Genomic DNA, 14,949 nt, shown 5'->3' with positions numbered 1-14,949 from the left:
TGAGACAGAAGGATCATGGTTCATGGACAGCCTCAACTACTTAGAGAGGCCCTCTGCAACTTAGTGAGACCCTGTTTCAAAATAAAAAAGAATAAAAAATAGGGCAGGGGTGTAGCTCAGGGGTCAAATGTTCCTGGGTCCATCCCAGATTAGAAAAAAAAAGTAGAAAGTCTAGGAAAGATAATTGTGGACAGATCTATAGGCATGGAGTGTAAAGATCTTCTATCTCTTGTCAATGCCCACCAGAGAACACCTCCCTCCCTTAAAAGAGGCACTGAACAGCCAGGTGCATAGAATTGCTGATCCTGGTAACACAAACCACCTCTGTCATTTGCCTCAACCATCCTGGTAAGATGGGCAAATAAGGTGCATCAGTCACAAGTATAAACTGCAGAGAACAACAACCTCTCATTTTCCAGGATTGTTATGTGTATCAAATGCATTAACTCTGGGCCCAGTAAAGCCATCATGACTATTAGCTATGATTATTATTCTCATTACTGCTCACAGAAGTATGAATTACTTGAAGACATGATGTGAGTATATACCCAAAACTTTGAATGTATTTGTAACTTTTTATAAGCTATGATAAATTATTCAGAATTTTCTAAAGAAATAGAAATAAAATTTCTAAATTTTCTAAAGAAATTCTAAAGAAATTCTAAAGAATTTTCTAAAGAAATAGAAATAAGAATGTACTCACAAGTTGTTTTATCAATGTTATTTTTGTCTCCCCACAAACTAATAAAATATAAATAACAACTGGTTATGGATTGGCTTGATGTACTATTCTATGTTCAAATAATTTGAAAGTGCAAAGATAGTGAAAGTTAACTTCTTGCAAAATACATGAGGATAAGTGAAACAGCAGGTCTTATGAAACAAAATTATACCAACTTTGTTTCAGTATATGCTTATATTAGAAAAAAATTGATGTGCATAGAGAGAGATTTGTATGTATAACATTACATTAAGAAAAAAACCATTTAATGAATGCATAGGAAAAATTCTGTTTTAGAATTCTGCAAACAGAAATGAAGCCATGATTCAATTCTAAAGGGGAATTAGTTAACAATAACAATACCTGTGAAAACACCACTGGAACGAATTGCTGAGAGGACTGTTCAGAAATCATATTGATGTTATATCCTACAACTTTTCCTCTTGTAGCATTTTCTGCTGGCTTCTCCCAGGAGATGTTCAGAGAAGACGATGAGAGTGGAGAAACTGAAGGAGGGGTCATGAATACCGGCGCTATCAAAGACAAAACAACATCAAAACAACAAATGCTGTCCCTCTAAGTTCTCAAACTCATTCAAATGTTTATCGTAGCTTGTGAAAGACCTTACTCATTATAAAATATTCTAATTTGAAAAATCAAAGAACAGACTGGTATATAGGAAGGTACTTTTAGAAAATGTCATCTGCAAGGATATTATCCATCTTTTTAATATCAAGTAAGACTTTTTCAGTTACAAAATATATTCTTAGAGGACTTTGCTTGTGTTCCTAAAGATATTTAGTAGATAACTGGGAGGAAGGCCATGGATATTAGGAATATTTGAAAGAAATCACAAAAACAATATATGTCAGTCTGCAACATTCAGAATAATGCATAACGATACACTGTATTTCTTGCATAAAGAAATATTTCACTGATTCAAACCAAGGCAGCTGGAAAAATATTACTCTTCAATAAGAGGTAAGTCTAAAATATTTTAAATAACCCCAAATAATTTCTTAAAGTTTTCGCTAAGTCTCGATTGAAATGTTCAAGGTATATACACACCATACATTTTCCCCTGCCATCCTCGAGATCTTAATATGGATTTTAAATGTGATAACCAAAGGTGTATTACCAGAGGACCTCATCGCACTTTCATTAGCCAGTGACCCATAAGATTATGAGGGTCCGGTATTACGGCTTCACCCATTACTTCTTCTTTCTGACCTTGACTTCCCCCTTCAGAATGCCATGCCTCATCACTTGTGCTATCATGACACTATTATTTGTCCAAGATGGCTGGCAGTCATTAAGAGATGCTCAAGCACAATGCACATTTTATTCATGAAATGATTCCCTTGGACATCAACCTAAAGCTACCCTTGTCCTCCACGGTCCTAACAGATCAAATTCAGATGAGGTTTTGAGTTTCTTTAGATATATGTAGATTCAAAGCACAACACCAATATATTTGTTTTCTTAAATGCTCGTAAAATTTGAAGTGTATTTAATGTAAAGAATAAGATGGGTGACTAAAAGGTAATTCATTTACTGTAATGAAGATACCTTAAGAAAACTAAAATTGTTGCCCTCCTTCCTTGCCATAATGTCAACTTCATTTAAGCATATTTCTGAATGATAGCTTCTGGTGCACAGGTCTCTGCCATTATGCACAACTATTTATTTTTGGAAGAAAAAAAAAGCAAATTTGTGAAATCAATAACAGTTCTCTATTTTATTGCACAGAAGGTAGAACAAAATAAGATACGTGGACAATCCACTCCAGGACTAGAAACCAACTGGTATTTTAGAGAAAGATTCCCCATAGCCAGCTTAAGACTATAGTTAAGTCTTCTGTCCCATGAATTAATAGCTATAACATTTACTTTGTTTCCCCTTAAAACTTACTGCAAGTACTTTACGACCTTGAGTTACTATGCAACCAACCTGCATTAAGTTTTTTCTTTGCCCACACAAGTTTATAATTCTTGCTTCTCAAAAGGCATTGTTTTAGCACTATTAATTTTATTTCCAGGCAGCAGTTTCATTCATGTGTCTTAAAGGTGGATTTCAAAGCATTATCTTTACCTGATTCTCCTGTCCTTGCTGAGATCCAGGCAGAAGAGACATTTCCAGCCATATTGACAGCCACAACTCTAAACTGGTAGTCAGTGTAAGGGTCCAAGCCAGTGATGGCTGTTGCTGCTTGAGGAGGCTCTAGTACATCTTTATTGGCTGATTCTGCAAAGGGGTGAGGACTGAGCCAGCCAGTGCTCTGAAATACACGACTTCCTTCGGTAGAGTTAAATCTCCTCATGTATAATTCATATCTTATAATTATTCCTAGAAAAGTTAAGCAGTAAACCAAGGTGACTCAGACAAAGAGGCTCTTTTGAGGGAGAAGTAGGGATAGATAACTTAAAGAATACTGACTTTCATTACTTCAACTAGATCACCTGTCAAATTCTTAGTAATTGAGATGTAGTAATGTGGTAGTCTATATGATGGAAACTTATAAAATACAACACAATATTGAATAGATGAATATCTGTAATACTATTAAAGGCATACTCATAAAAAACAAATAAAAAGAGATCATACAAATACAACATAACTACAATTTATCATCAGTAAAGTCAACCTTTTCAGGATAGATGCTCATAATTTCTACCAAGGATGGCTAGTTCCTTTGGGAAATCTCATTATTGTACCTCAAGTTTGTATATTTTTACATTTGGGGATTTTGATTATGGTTTAATATAAGCAAGCCCTATTTTAATAAAGAACATAGGCAAGTTCTATCCAGTTTGACCAAGTAACTTAAGAAAAAGTTTTGCCATAGCACTCACATGAAATAAATTACTAAAACCCTATGAATGTGTGGCTGGCCTATATAACCAAGGGTTCAGTTGTATGAACACAAAAATTAACTTAATGGAGTCAGCTAACCTATATACATATTTTTTATTATTTTATAAACTTTCATGCTTAAAAAAGAAATGTACTGCATATAGTTGCCCTAACTTGTGACACAGTCAAATATAATGCATTTCAGAAGTGAGTTTCCAATTATAAACATCATTTGTGTTATGGCAGATGTCATTAAGAGCAAAGATAATACTAGCCTTTTAAGGGGCAATTTAATTGAGTGGAATTTGTTATGAGATTAGAAAAAAATACACTTGTTCCACTAACCAGGAGAAATGGCATCTTCTATCTTTAGGGATTCTTAATTATGATAGCATATAATTACATAAGATATGGTTGCCAGACTTATTGGACAATTCCAAAAGCCTAGACTCTCATTCTTATTCAAGACAGAAAAGTCTAGGCCTTAAATTCTTACCATTTGGTTCTACCGGTGGAGACCATTCTAAATGAAGTTCTGTAGAACTAATTGTCTGTATCTCAGGTGGATTCATCCTTTGGGGAGGTGCCTGGGCCGTGGTCACCATAATGGGAAAGCTATGTAGACAGCCCCCACTAGTACATGCCTGTACAGAAAAGTGGTACTTTGTAAATGGAACCAGATTCCAGATGGTTGCTGAGGTTTCATGACCTTCATAGGGAACACATGGCTGAATGTCATCCATAGGAATACAGGACAAAATATATTTCTCTATAGGACCAGAATGATTTGATGGTACACTCCAGCTAAGCGTCACAGAGTCTGAGCTAACGGGAATTATATAACTTAAGTTCAAGTGTCCCTCCGGGACTCCTGGCTGTGTCGTATAAATGACAGCTGTGCTCTTTGTTGAACCATGCACATTGGTGGTCTTGATGTGGTAGGAATATGAAGTATATGGTGACAAGGAAGTATCTAAGAAGTACTGAACATCTGAAATGAAAAGGAAAGAAAGAAGACAGTTACATTTCACAGATCAGTAAGGAATCATTTCTAATTCCCTTTTCACTATATTATCTAACTACATAAACTCTACCAATCCACTCTTGGGAATAGGAGTGTGTTTCATGTTTCAAGAGCAAAATAAAGCAAATACGGGTTGCTTTTATTATTCTGTACATTATAAGAAAAATGTCATTTGTAGCAAAAGAATACATAAAAGTTTTAGTTCCTGTTTTGCTCTGTATAGTGTTCTTTGATAGAAGGTTGAAGACGAAGATTTGCAGCCTTTGAAACGAAAATAACCGCTTCCTTTGTGAAATTGGTTTGCTTATTAAATGCTAACGCTGTAGAACAATGATCAGCAGCCACCACCCAGGGTCAGATCTGTCACCTGGCTAACAACTTGACTAAAAACTTTTCTCATTTTCTGGTCTGTAGAAATTGTGTGAAATTATAAATGTTTATTATTTGTAGCTGCCTAATTTGGGAGACATTTATTATCAGTGACGGAGAATTTATACAAAAAATGTTTAGACAAGAAGGACTTCTATGTATGAAGGACTGTGAGGTAGAAAGAAGAGGTTAAAAAAAAAAAAAAACAAACAGATGGAGACAGGGAGTGGACCAGATCAGCCATGTACCTCAACTTCCTGTTCTCTAAAGAAACAGCAAGCACATTAAAGGACTGTGAGGCAGAAATGTCAGAAATGTCTGCTCCCTTGTGGGACTTTGTCTGTGGAGGGGGTGGTTTCTATTACGCAGATACTCTATATTAATATGAAGGGCCCATTATATCCACATGCTTATGGTACAGCAGTTAAACAGAGCTTGATTTTAGTTCACAGGGATTTTAGGGTGGTGAAGTTGCTTGTTGGGAGCCACTGGACCTCCTATGGGACTTTCTGAGGCAAGGTGACCTCCAGGAGGGCCAAGGTTGGATACAGAACATGGGATGGATCTCAAAAAGTTATCAGCAATAGCAAGAACCTAGAAAAAGCTAAGAAACTAGAGTGTTCATAAGAAACTAACCAAATTGAGAATGAACATGTGTTCACCAACCTCTTGTGTCATGAAATTAATGCTACAAGAATGCCAAGGGTGGAGATTGGACTAGCAAGACCTTGTAAATGAACCAATATTCTTTAGAAGACCCTCTGCATAATGCCAGGTAAGTCTCCCTTTCTCTAAATTATATTAGACATGGTGATTAAAGGAGGGAATGATGATTTAAGAATAAATATTTGAGCCGGGCGTGGTGGCACACGCTTGTAATCCCCGCGCTTGGGAGGCGGAGACAGGAGGATCGCGCAGGTTCAAAGCCAGCCGCGCGCGCTGGCTTAGGAGACCCTGTTTCCAAAAATGAAAATGTAAAAATAGGTCTGGGAGTGTAGTCCGGAGGTAGAAGGGCTTCCAGGAACCCCAGTACCACAAAAAAAAAGAATAAATATTTGAGTAATTTCATAATTCTGTTATAGATGTCACTATAAATTCTTCTTGAAAATATATTAAGCATTTTATTAAATTACAACCAAAATTCAAAAAAATAATTTACACAAGGAAAATTTTAAATAAGGAATGATTGGTTCCAACAAGGTTTTGATTTCTAAGGGACACAGAAAACTTTAAAGTATACAGGTATAGAAGAAACTGGGAAATATCTTTGTCTTTAGTACTAAGTCTAGGTGCTCAATAAAGAAACATATTAGAAAATATCTCTGGGGCAGAGATTCAGATGTTATGGGAAAAGGTGCAGCTGTAACCCCCTGGATGTTGGAAAAGTTTACTGAGGTTTTCTAAAGGACAAATCTCCCTAAGGACCTGCCCTTTATAATGCTTGAAGAGCCATAGTACAGGGGAACTAGGAAACCACTTTATAGTGTGACAGGGCAGACTTTCCATAAAAGGGTACTACACCCCAGGCTCTCCGCAAAACCACCCTCTGCAGTGTACTGACTGGGTGCTTGTAATTTAAAAAATGAGATATTATCTCAATAGATCAGAATGTATAAGAGTTGTCTATTTTAAATTAGCCACCTAGGCTAGTTTACCACCCCAAACATTTAATTAATTTTCCCTGAATGTGTCTTATTTTTATATACCTCCATACCTTTTAATATACAATTTAATTTCTTCTATGATAATACTCTTCCTTTCCAATAGCATCTGGCTAATTCAGCTCCTGTCACTTCTTTATAGTGAAACTTTCAATGTTTCTCAATTATTGCCCTTGCCACCATGGTACCAGTGACTTTTCCCCACTCCCCAAACCACCTCATATTTTCTAAAGCTTTTGCTCTCACCCTAGCTAGACATTTAATATGTAACACTGTGCCCTAGTTTTCTTATCTATCTCCCTCCATAAGGAGAACTGTTCCTTCCATCTTTATATTTCTGGAGGTTGGTATAGTTTCTGTTCTGAAGGAAGTACTGAATGAAATTTTATTTACCAACTTATTCATTTATCAAATGAATGACTTTCCATACACATCTAATCTATTTTATAGTAAAAAAAAAGTATAGAACTTTATAAAAATGTTTTTTGTCATCTTCTTTTCCTTCCTTGTCCTGTCACTATATCTTTTGTTTTTTTTTTCTCTCAAAGCAAACTAAATCATCTCACAATTTGATCCATTGATCCCCTGATATACAATGGGGCAATAAGTGATAGTATTGAATTTGGAAATGAATAAATAAAGTAGAAATAAAATCTCAGTTTACTAAAATACACTTCTGTTTAAACCTCTAAGCTTAAAGTATGTAAATGTCTCCAGGTGATAAAAGTAATTCTCATCTGTTCAGAGAACCATCACCTAGTTTCCCCGTTGCAAAGCTTTCCTGGACATTTAAGGACCATCCCCCACTCAGGTCATTGCTTATGAGGAAAAAGTTATATGACTACAGATTAGGGACGTGGGAGGAGAATGCAAAGCATACTCAGATCAGAATGTGAAATTTTGTCTTTTAATCTGCTTTCCCCTGGAGAGAAAGTACATTGGCTAATCTGGCTTTCATCAGTTATGAAAATGACTTTGACTCTTAACTTCCTATTATATTTAGAGTTCCTTTGGTTCAAAAATAAAATAGAAAACCAATGTATAATTTACTAACCATTCCCTAACCTGCAACATCACACAAAAGTGCCGTTTCTGCTAAGTGTCCTATTCACATCAATGGCACATAAGATAACTCTGAGCAAGCCAGATTGAAGCTACAGCAATACATTAGGTGTTTATTATGAACAAATCCAAAGTGTTAACTTGTCCTCTATATTTTTCTCTTCCACTTTTAAAGGCCTATGAGGATAAAAAGCATTTAAAGTTTATTTAGGGAAGCTCTGGAATATAGGTTAACTATTACTAATAACAAATAATTTGAAAGCCTTAAGGATGATAATGCACTAGTATACCATGCTCTTAGAGAGAAACTACTGCCCTAGAGATACCCATAGTATACCAGGACAGCTAAAAAAAAGTTTGTCTACTAGAAAAGAATTCTATAATGGTCTCAACCAAATGATTAGACTTACTTGGAAGACAACACTATTAATTTTCTTTGAAAAGTTCAATGATTCTCCACCTATAATTCCAAAGGTCTTTATTTAACCCAAAGATTTGTGTTCATTCATCTGAATATAAGTAGTGTTTCCTTTTGATATTACACATGCTAACCATGCACTGGAAATGGAGTATTAAATAGGAGGGTATTATTAGAATGTTACAAAGTTCTGACAGTATTAACCAATTGTTCTTACTGTTCAAATGCCATCATGCAGATAATTTTCACATCATTAATTACAGTGATTGTCAAGAAATGCCAGAAGTGGTATTTTTAAAGAAAAATACAATTTTAGGAAATAATACTTTGTTTAATAGGATTATATAAATGTCTGATTAGTGAATAAAGTTGCATTTATTATGTAACACACTGATATTTGGATTCTATATTAGTGTAATTGTGAAAAAGAGTCAGACTGTTATACTCACATGTACAGTTCTATAAAATAGATAAAACTTTGTTACTATAGAAAAGATAGTTTGACTGATATCATTGAGAGTTTTATATTTAATTTTGCTATTGAAGTTGTGTGGAAAATAGTATGACCCTAATTTGCAATGTGTCAAATAATTCAACCAGTGGTACTGTCATCTTCAAAACCATTTTCAATATTTTTATAACTCTTCCCTTCTTCCATCACAAAAGTTTAAGTTTCAGGACACCTGGATCATGCTGATATTTGGAAGAAAATAAACATTTTAGTAGCAGGTTTTTAGGATACTTTGCCAACATGGCAGATGTAGACAGATGTTCATTTCTCCCTGCAATCTGCATCATGAAGTTCAGAGTTTCCATTAACTTCAAAGAAGATGTGGAACATCAGAGACATTCAGTGTTAATAGAAAGTACTGGACATAACAGACTTGATATATAAATAGTATAAAATTAGGTATAAAATATAGCCTACCATAATCAATTTAATATAAAACTGTATGTTATGCAAGAGTTTTAAAGTCAACTAATATTTTAAAAGAAAGCATACTCTTATAACCATTTTAAGGAAGGTTATGGAACATAAGTGTTTTGATATGGCTTTATATACTCTTCCAACTAAATATGCACGCAAACTAGAATTAAAAGTTGAGTTTTCAGGAGAACAGAATGAAAACGAATTGGAATTACCATTTCAAGATTTTTCTAGTTTCCTAAAGTAGCTTGTAGATAAACAAGGCTAGAAGCAATAATCAGAGAAGACAGAGCTGGAAGAATGTAAAAGTCCCATTTCTTCATTCTGTTTGTAGGAATGTTGTATCTAAAACATCTTAGTAAATGTTTTTAAAGATGATAGATTCTCAGTAATTAGATGTCTACAATCTCACTTAAAACCTCTGTGAATTGCAGATGCAAGGATAACCTTCCTGGCTCACTCACTCACATCCTTCCTCTTTGAAATTAAGTTCAGGTTCTTATGTCCTATCATTATGGGAATAATAACATACATACAATTCCATTATGTTCTTGAATAATAGTATTCTGTTTCCAGGTAAAGAAGTACTTTTTTAAAAAATTCAAGAATATAAAAAGCAAAAAGCATAACCCTTTAAAATACAATATTTGATGAATTTTCTATAATATTTACACTCAGAAAATTCTAGTGATTCATTTATTCTAAGTACTCCAATATTATGTAATTAAAACATTGTAACTCACAGATCTTCATATATTTTTATTATCTCAAATAATGTTATTTTAATTCAATTGTGTGTAAACTAAAATATTACTTTATAGGTTATCAAGGCCCACAATTTAGTTAGTATATCAGGGTTGATTCTCTCATGTTATATAAAATAATTATGAAATATTATTAATATATTATTTGCATTACTTGAGCATTAAAATAGTATAAATATGAACACTTCTTTGATTTTGTGTCTATGTGTGATTATTCACTTGAGATAAACTCCTTCGATATGTTTGATGAATCAAATATTTAAAAAGGAATGTTTTTTATATTTAATAATTTATTACACATAAAATGTTATATCTATAAATGATAGAGACACCCCAAAACTTCTCTATATGCTGGATGGGGTCATTTTTTTCTATCTTTGAAAACTGGATGGGGTGATTTTTTTCTGTCTTTGAAAACTGATAAACATTAAGTAATTAACAAATAATGTTCATCTCATTTTTATTATATTCTGATTACTACTGAAATTTGTAATCTCCTTCTGCTTAAAACCTCATGTGCTAAACAGAGGACACCACAACAATAGTTATCCTCAATGGCAAAGAACTACTGTATCAATTCTTAAAATATTTTATCTTTATATCAACAAACTCTTAAACTCACTGTAAGGGTACTGATCTTCAGATGTGTAGATTTCAAAACCATCCCTGAATAAACTGTAAGTAAGCCAGTGGGTATTTGGAGAATCAGGTGGACTCCAGGAGAGATTGATGGCAGAAGAATTTTGAACTTGTCCTCTGGGTGGAGGTTGCTGGGATGGAGCTAAATTGCAATGGAGAGCACATTTATTAGCAAAAGCAATCAATAAGCACACAAGCGAACTAAAGCAAAACATCCAGCAAAGAAGTTTTTTTGAATCAGGATTATTTTATCAAATAGACATGTGGTTACTAAGACATTAATAAACAAAAGGTATGTATCTCGAGTACTCTACAACATAGATTTTTTATCTATAAGCATAGAACAAAGCTGTAGGTCAAAACAGCTGACATAAATATAGTGGGGGGAGGGAAGTCACACTTGCTTACACTAATTAAAACTCTCCCCTCTCTCTTTTTTTTTTTTTTAGAAATTATCCAAGGATACATAACATGTACTTTCTACTCAACCAATTTACAAGTTGATATAAATTCCTTTGAAACTTGAAATTTAAGTAGTATCAACAGATGTGGTAGTGCTCATGTCATTGGGAAGCTGAGACAAGTTCAAGACCTATATCAGCATCTTAGTGGAACCCTGTTTCAAAATAAAAACTAACATAGAAACTAGGAGGTATAACACTCCTGGGTTCAATCCCCAGTAACACAAACACACACACACACACACACACACACACACACACACACACACACACCTACAATGTAGCTATAGCAGATAAAAATATGGCAGAATATAAGAAGGCAGCATGTTTTTTATAGTTGGAACTTAGTTGAATTTGAAGCTGCACACAAAGTGAAGGGCTGAAAATAAGTCTATGTATCTCAACTGGTGAGCATAGAGACCAGACAGAAGCTATTGTGGACACCCCATGCTGGAGCTCATAACCGTGGGAATTTGTGGTTCTCAGAGACAAACTTAAGCAAAGAAGATGCTAAATCCTGCCAGTGATTTCAGAGGACTGACACAAGCATTATTTTCCTCTCCATGCTTGAATATATTAAGTCTGTGAGGCTCCAAACCACCCAAATAAATGTCCCAGCAAACTTCTGTGGCTACAGCTGAACTTTTCAGGACCCAAAAACTACAGATGCTTCTAGCAGGAACCTGAGTAGCTACAACTGTCTTCATTAAGACCATGAGTTTACAAGCCATGTCATCCAGATCCTGTGTGGCTGCAGGGACAAACATGGTAACAAACAAACTCCTGGGTTTTGTGAGTTTGCAGACAATCCTTGTAGAGGCAGGGACAGAGGATAATAGCTGGACTAGTCAGAAACATCAATTGGCAAAAATCTCCTGGGACAATTGGGTGGGATCTAGAGTCAGTAGTCCACTGACCATTGCAGAGTATCCAGTGATCAATACCAGACAGGCAGCAATGGTGTCCATGGGGTAAAAATGTTCAGCCAACTGACCCACTCTGTTGACTATAATTTCTAACCCATAATCCTTTGGGCACTATTAGTATGGCAAGGTTTCATATTATTGCAGCTGTCACAGAAGCAGTGGTATCCTTTGAGTTAAATAACTCAGTCAGTCATGTTTCAGGCTCAGAAATGTAGTGTCTAAACTAACATAGTTTGGGTTCCAAGAACAGTGAGGCTAGAAGCTAGCAGAGCCTCACATTATCACAGCCTGCAGAGCAACTGTGGTGTCCCTGGGGCAATATAACAGACAGCCATACTAAAGGCTGGGAAACCTAACATGTCTTGTCTGGTAGAATTTGGGCCCTGTGAACATAGAGGCCAGAGGTTGGCAGGGTCTCATATGATAGCAGCCTGCAGAGCAGTAGTGATGATCCTGGGCATTCAGGTTCATCCAAGTTGCTGCAGTCTCAGAACAATTTAGTCTCTGGCTCTGCTGAGGTTGGTCCTGGCAAGAACAGAAGTTGGCAATGAATCAGAGACTGCTGCTTGTCTGTAAAGCCTAAGTACTATTAAAACTGTTCTGGAGGACTAACTAAAAACTCTGATTATATGAGATAAATTTGTTTAGGCAAATATATACACTCAATATAGGAACTATTATGAAGGTAAAATGAATAGACACAAAGAATAGACATATACAGAAGATGCCAACAAAACATAAATACAAAGCTAAGAAAACTAAAAGCGTTAGAATAAATTTAAACAAGGAAAGAATAAACATCCACAACTCCACAATAATGGGAATCATCAATATAAAGCTGCAGAAAATACCAGAAGAATTCAGAACTTTGATCATTAGTGTGATCAAAGATCCAAAAATAAAATTAAGGAAACTGCAGAGGATATTACAGAACATATCAATAAAGAAACTGATTCCTTAAGTAGGAATGAAAGAGGCCCTGAACAAAATGAAGGACACATTAAATGAAAGAAAATCTACAATAGAAACCATCACTGGCAGGCTATTTTTTACATGGAAAAGAGTCTCACTCTTAGGAGACAACCCATTCAAAACTGGCCACCCAGTCAACAATATAGACAAGACAATACAACAATATTATCAAAATATTTTTAAAATTCTGAGCCAATATGGAATGATGAATGTGTAGCTAATAGGCAATAAAGGTCTAGAAACTCAAATCAAGGGTAATATAACCATATTCAGAGAAATAATATCAAAGAATTAACCAAAACATTTAAAATGAAATGGACATTCAAGTACTGAAGCCATTAAAAACCTCAATTAGACAAGATCAGAACACTGTTCCACATGGCATTATAATAAAAATAACTAGCATAGAGGTCAGGGAAAGAATCTGGGGAAAAAAAGATAGGTTTGTTTGTTTGTTTGTTTGTTTGTTTGTTTGTTTTTGGTGTACTGGGGTTCCTAGAAACCCTTCTACCTCCGGGCTACACTCGCAGACCCATTTTTATATTTTTATTTGGAAACAGGGTCTCTTAACCCTGCACAGCTGGCTTTGAACCTGTGCGATCCTCTGGTCTCTGCCTCCCAACCGCTGGGATTACAAGTGTGCGCCACCACCCCTGGCAAGATAGATTTTTTTAAAAAAGCAAAAGAATAAGAATCACTCTAGACTTCTCAACCCAAATCATGAAAGCCAGGAGAATTTGGTATGATGTATTTTAAAAATATCTTTTAATTTAGAAATATTTTCCAAATTTTATGGATAAATAAAAACCTTCCAAGATAATCATGACTTTCAAGCTGGCACTAGAAAAAACACTCACAAAAATAAACACGAAGAAGAAATAAGAAACAAACACCAGAAACAGAGAAGGATTGAATTCCTCAGATGAGCAAAGGAGAAATAACACTAAGTCAAACATAAAATACAACTACAGAACAAGAAATGGAAAATCATCTCTCAATAATGAGAGTGAACGTCAATAGTCTCAACTCCCCTATTAAAAGGCATAAACTGACAAAGCGGATTAAAGAACATAATCCAACTATATGCTGCTTGCAAGAAACTCACCTTATGGGCAAATATATTTATAGAATAAAGATTAACAGATGGAAAAAAATATTCCATGCAAATGGAGATCAAAAGCAAGTAGGTGTAACAAAACCTATATCCAGCAAAACATACTATAATACAAAACCTATCAGAAGAGAAAAAGCAGGTCATCTCTTACTGGCAAAGATCACATGATTATATCAATAGATGTCAAAAGAGAATTTGGCAAAAACAACACCAACTACTGCTAAGAAAATATTATGGGCCGGATGTGATGGCTCACAATTGTAATCCCAGCATTTGGGAGGCTGAAACAAGAGGACTGAGTTTCATGGGCAGCCTCAGCTACTTAGTAAGGCCGTTTGCAACTCAGTGAGACTCTATTTCAAAATACAGAACAAAAAATAAAGCTGATGGTGTATCTTGAAGGTAGAATACCCAGTACTGCAAAAAAATAAAAAAGAAAGAAAAGAAAATATTGAAGAAAATCAGAATAAAAAGAACTTACCTCGGCCGGGCATGGTGGCGCACGCTTGTAATCCCCGCGCTTGGGAGGCGGAGACAGGAGGATCGCGCAGGTTCGAAGCCAGCCGTGCTGGCTTAAGAGACCCTGTTTCCAAAACTAAAAAGTATAAAATAGGTCTGGGAGTGTAGCCCGGAGGTAGAAGGGCTTCCAGGAACCCCAGTACCACAAAAAAAAAAAAAAGAACTTACCTCAACATCTTAAAGACAATATATCCTAAAGCATACATCATACTCAATGGGAAGAAATTGTGAGAATTCATTTTAAAATCAGGAACAAGACAAGGAAGTCCACTATCACCACTCTTTTGTAATGTAACACTCAGAAATCTAGCTAGAACAATAAGGGAAGAGAAGGATATAAAAGGAAACTGAATAGGGAAAGAAATATGTTTTTCTATTTACAGATGGCATGATCCTTTTATTTAGAAGAATAAAACCCTCAAATTTTAAAAATGATAGAAAAAAAGATAAAAAACCAGGTGTGGTGGTACATGCTTTGCCCTGTTTCTAAATAAATAATAAAAAATAGAGCGTAGGTG

The 14,949-nt window shown here is 35.2% G+C and overlaps 1 protein-coding gene across 2 annotated transcripts in view; it reads right to left on the bottom strand.

Moving 5' to 3' along the window:
• Positions 1-14,949, bottom strand: part of USH2A (usherin) — a gene marked incomplete at both ends in the record, with an annotated part of 871,783 nt that overhangs the window by 600,788 nt on the left and 256,046 nt on the right. For both annotated transcript variants that reach the window (XM_080698222.1, XM_080698223.1), the window contains 4 exons: positions 1,085-1,254; positions 2,813-3,067; positions 4,071-4,565; positions 10,423-10,581. In XM_080698222.1, coding sequence (XP_080554348.1) covers positions 1,085-1,254; positions 2,813-3,067; positions 4,071-4,565; positions 10,423-10,581 — 1,079 coding nt within the window. The remainder of the gene's footprint in view (positions 1-1,084; positions 1,255-2,812; positions 3,068-4,070; positions 4,566-10,422; positions 10,582-14,949) is intronic.

Source organism: Muscardinus avellanarius (assembly GCF_963383645.1).
Source record: "Muscardinus avellanarius genome assembly, chromosome: 7".
Taxonomy (NCBI): Eukaryota; Metazoa; Chordata; class Mammalia; order Rodentia; family Gliridae; genus Muscardinus; species Muscardinus avellanarius.
Note: the sequence above shows the minus strand (reverse complement) of the source record. Positions and strands in the feature narration are given on the sequence as shown.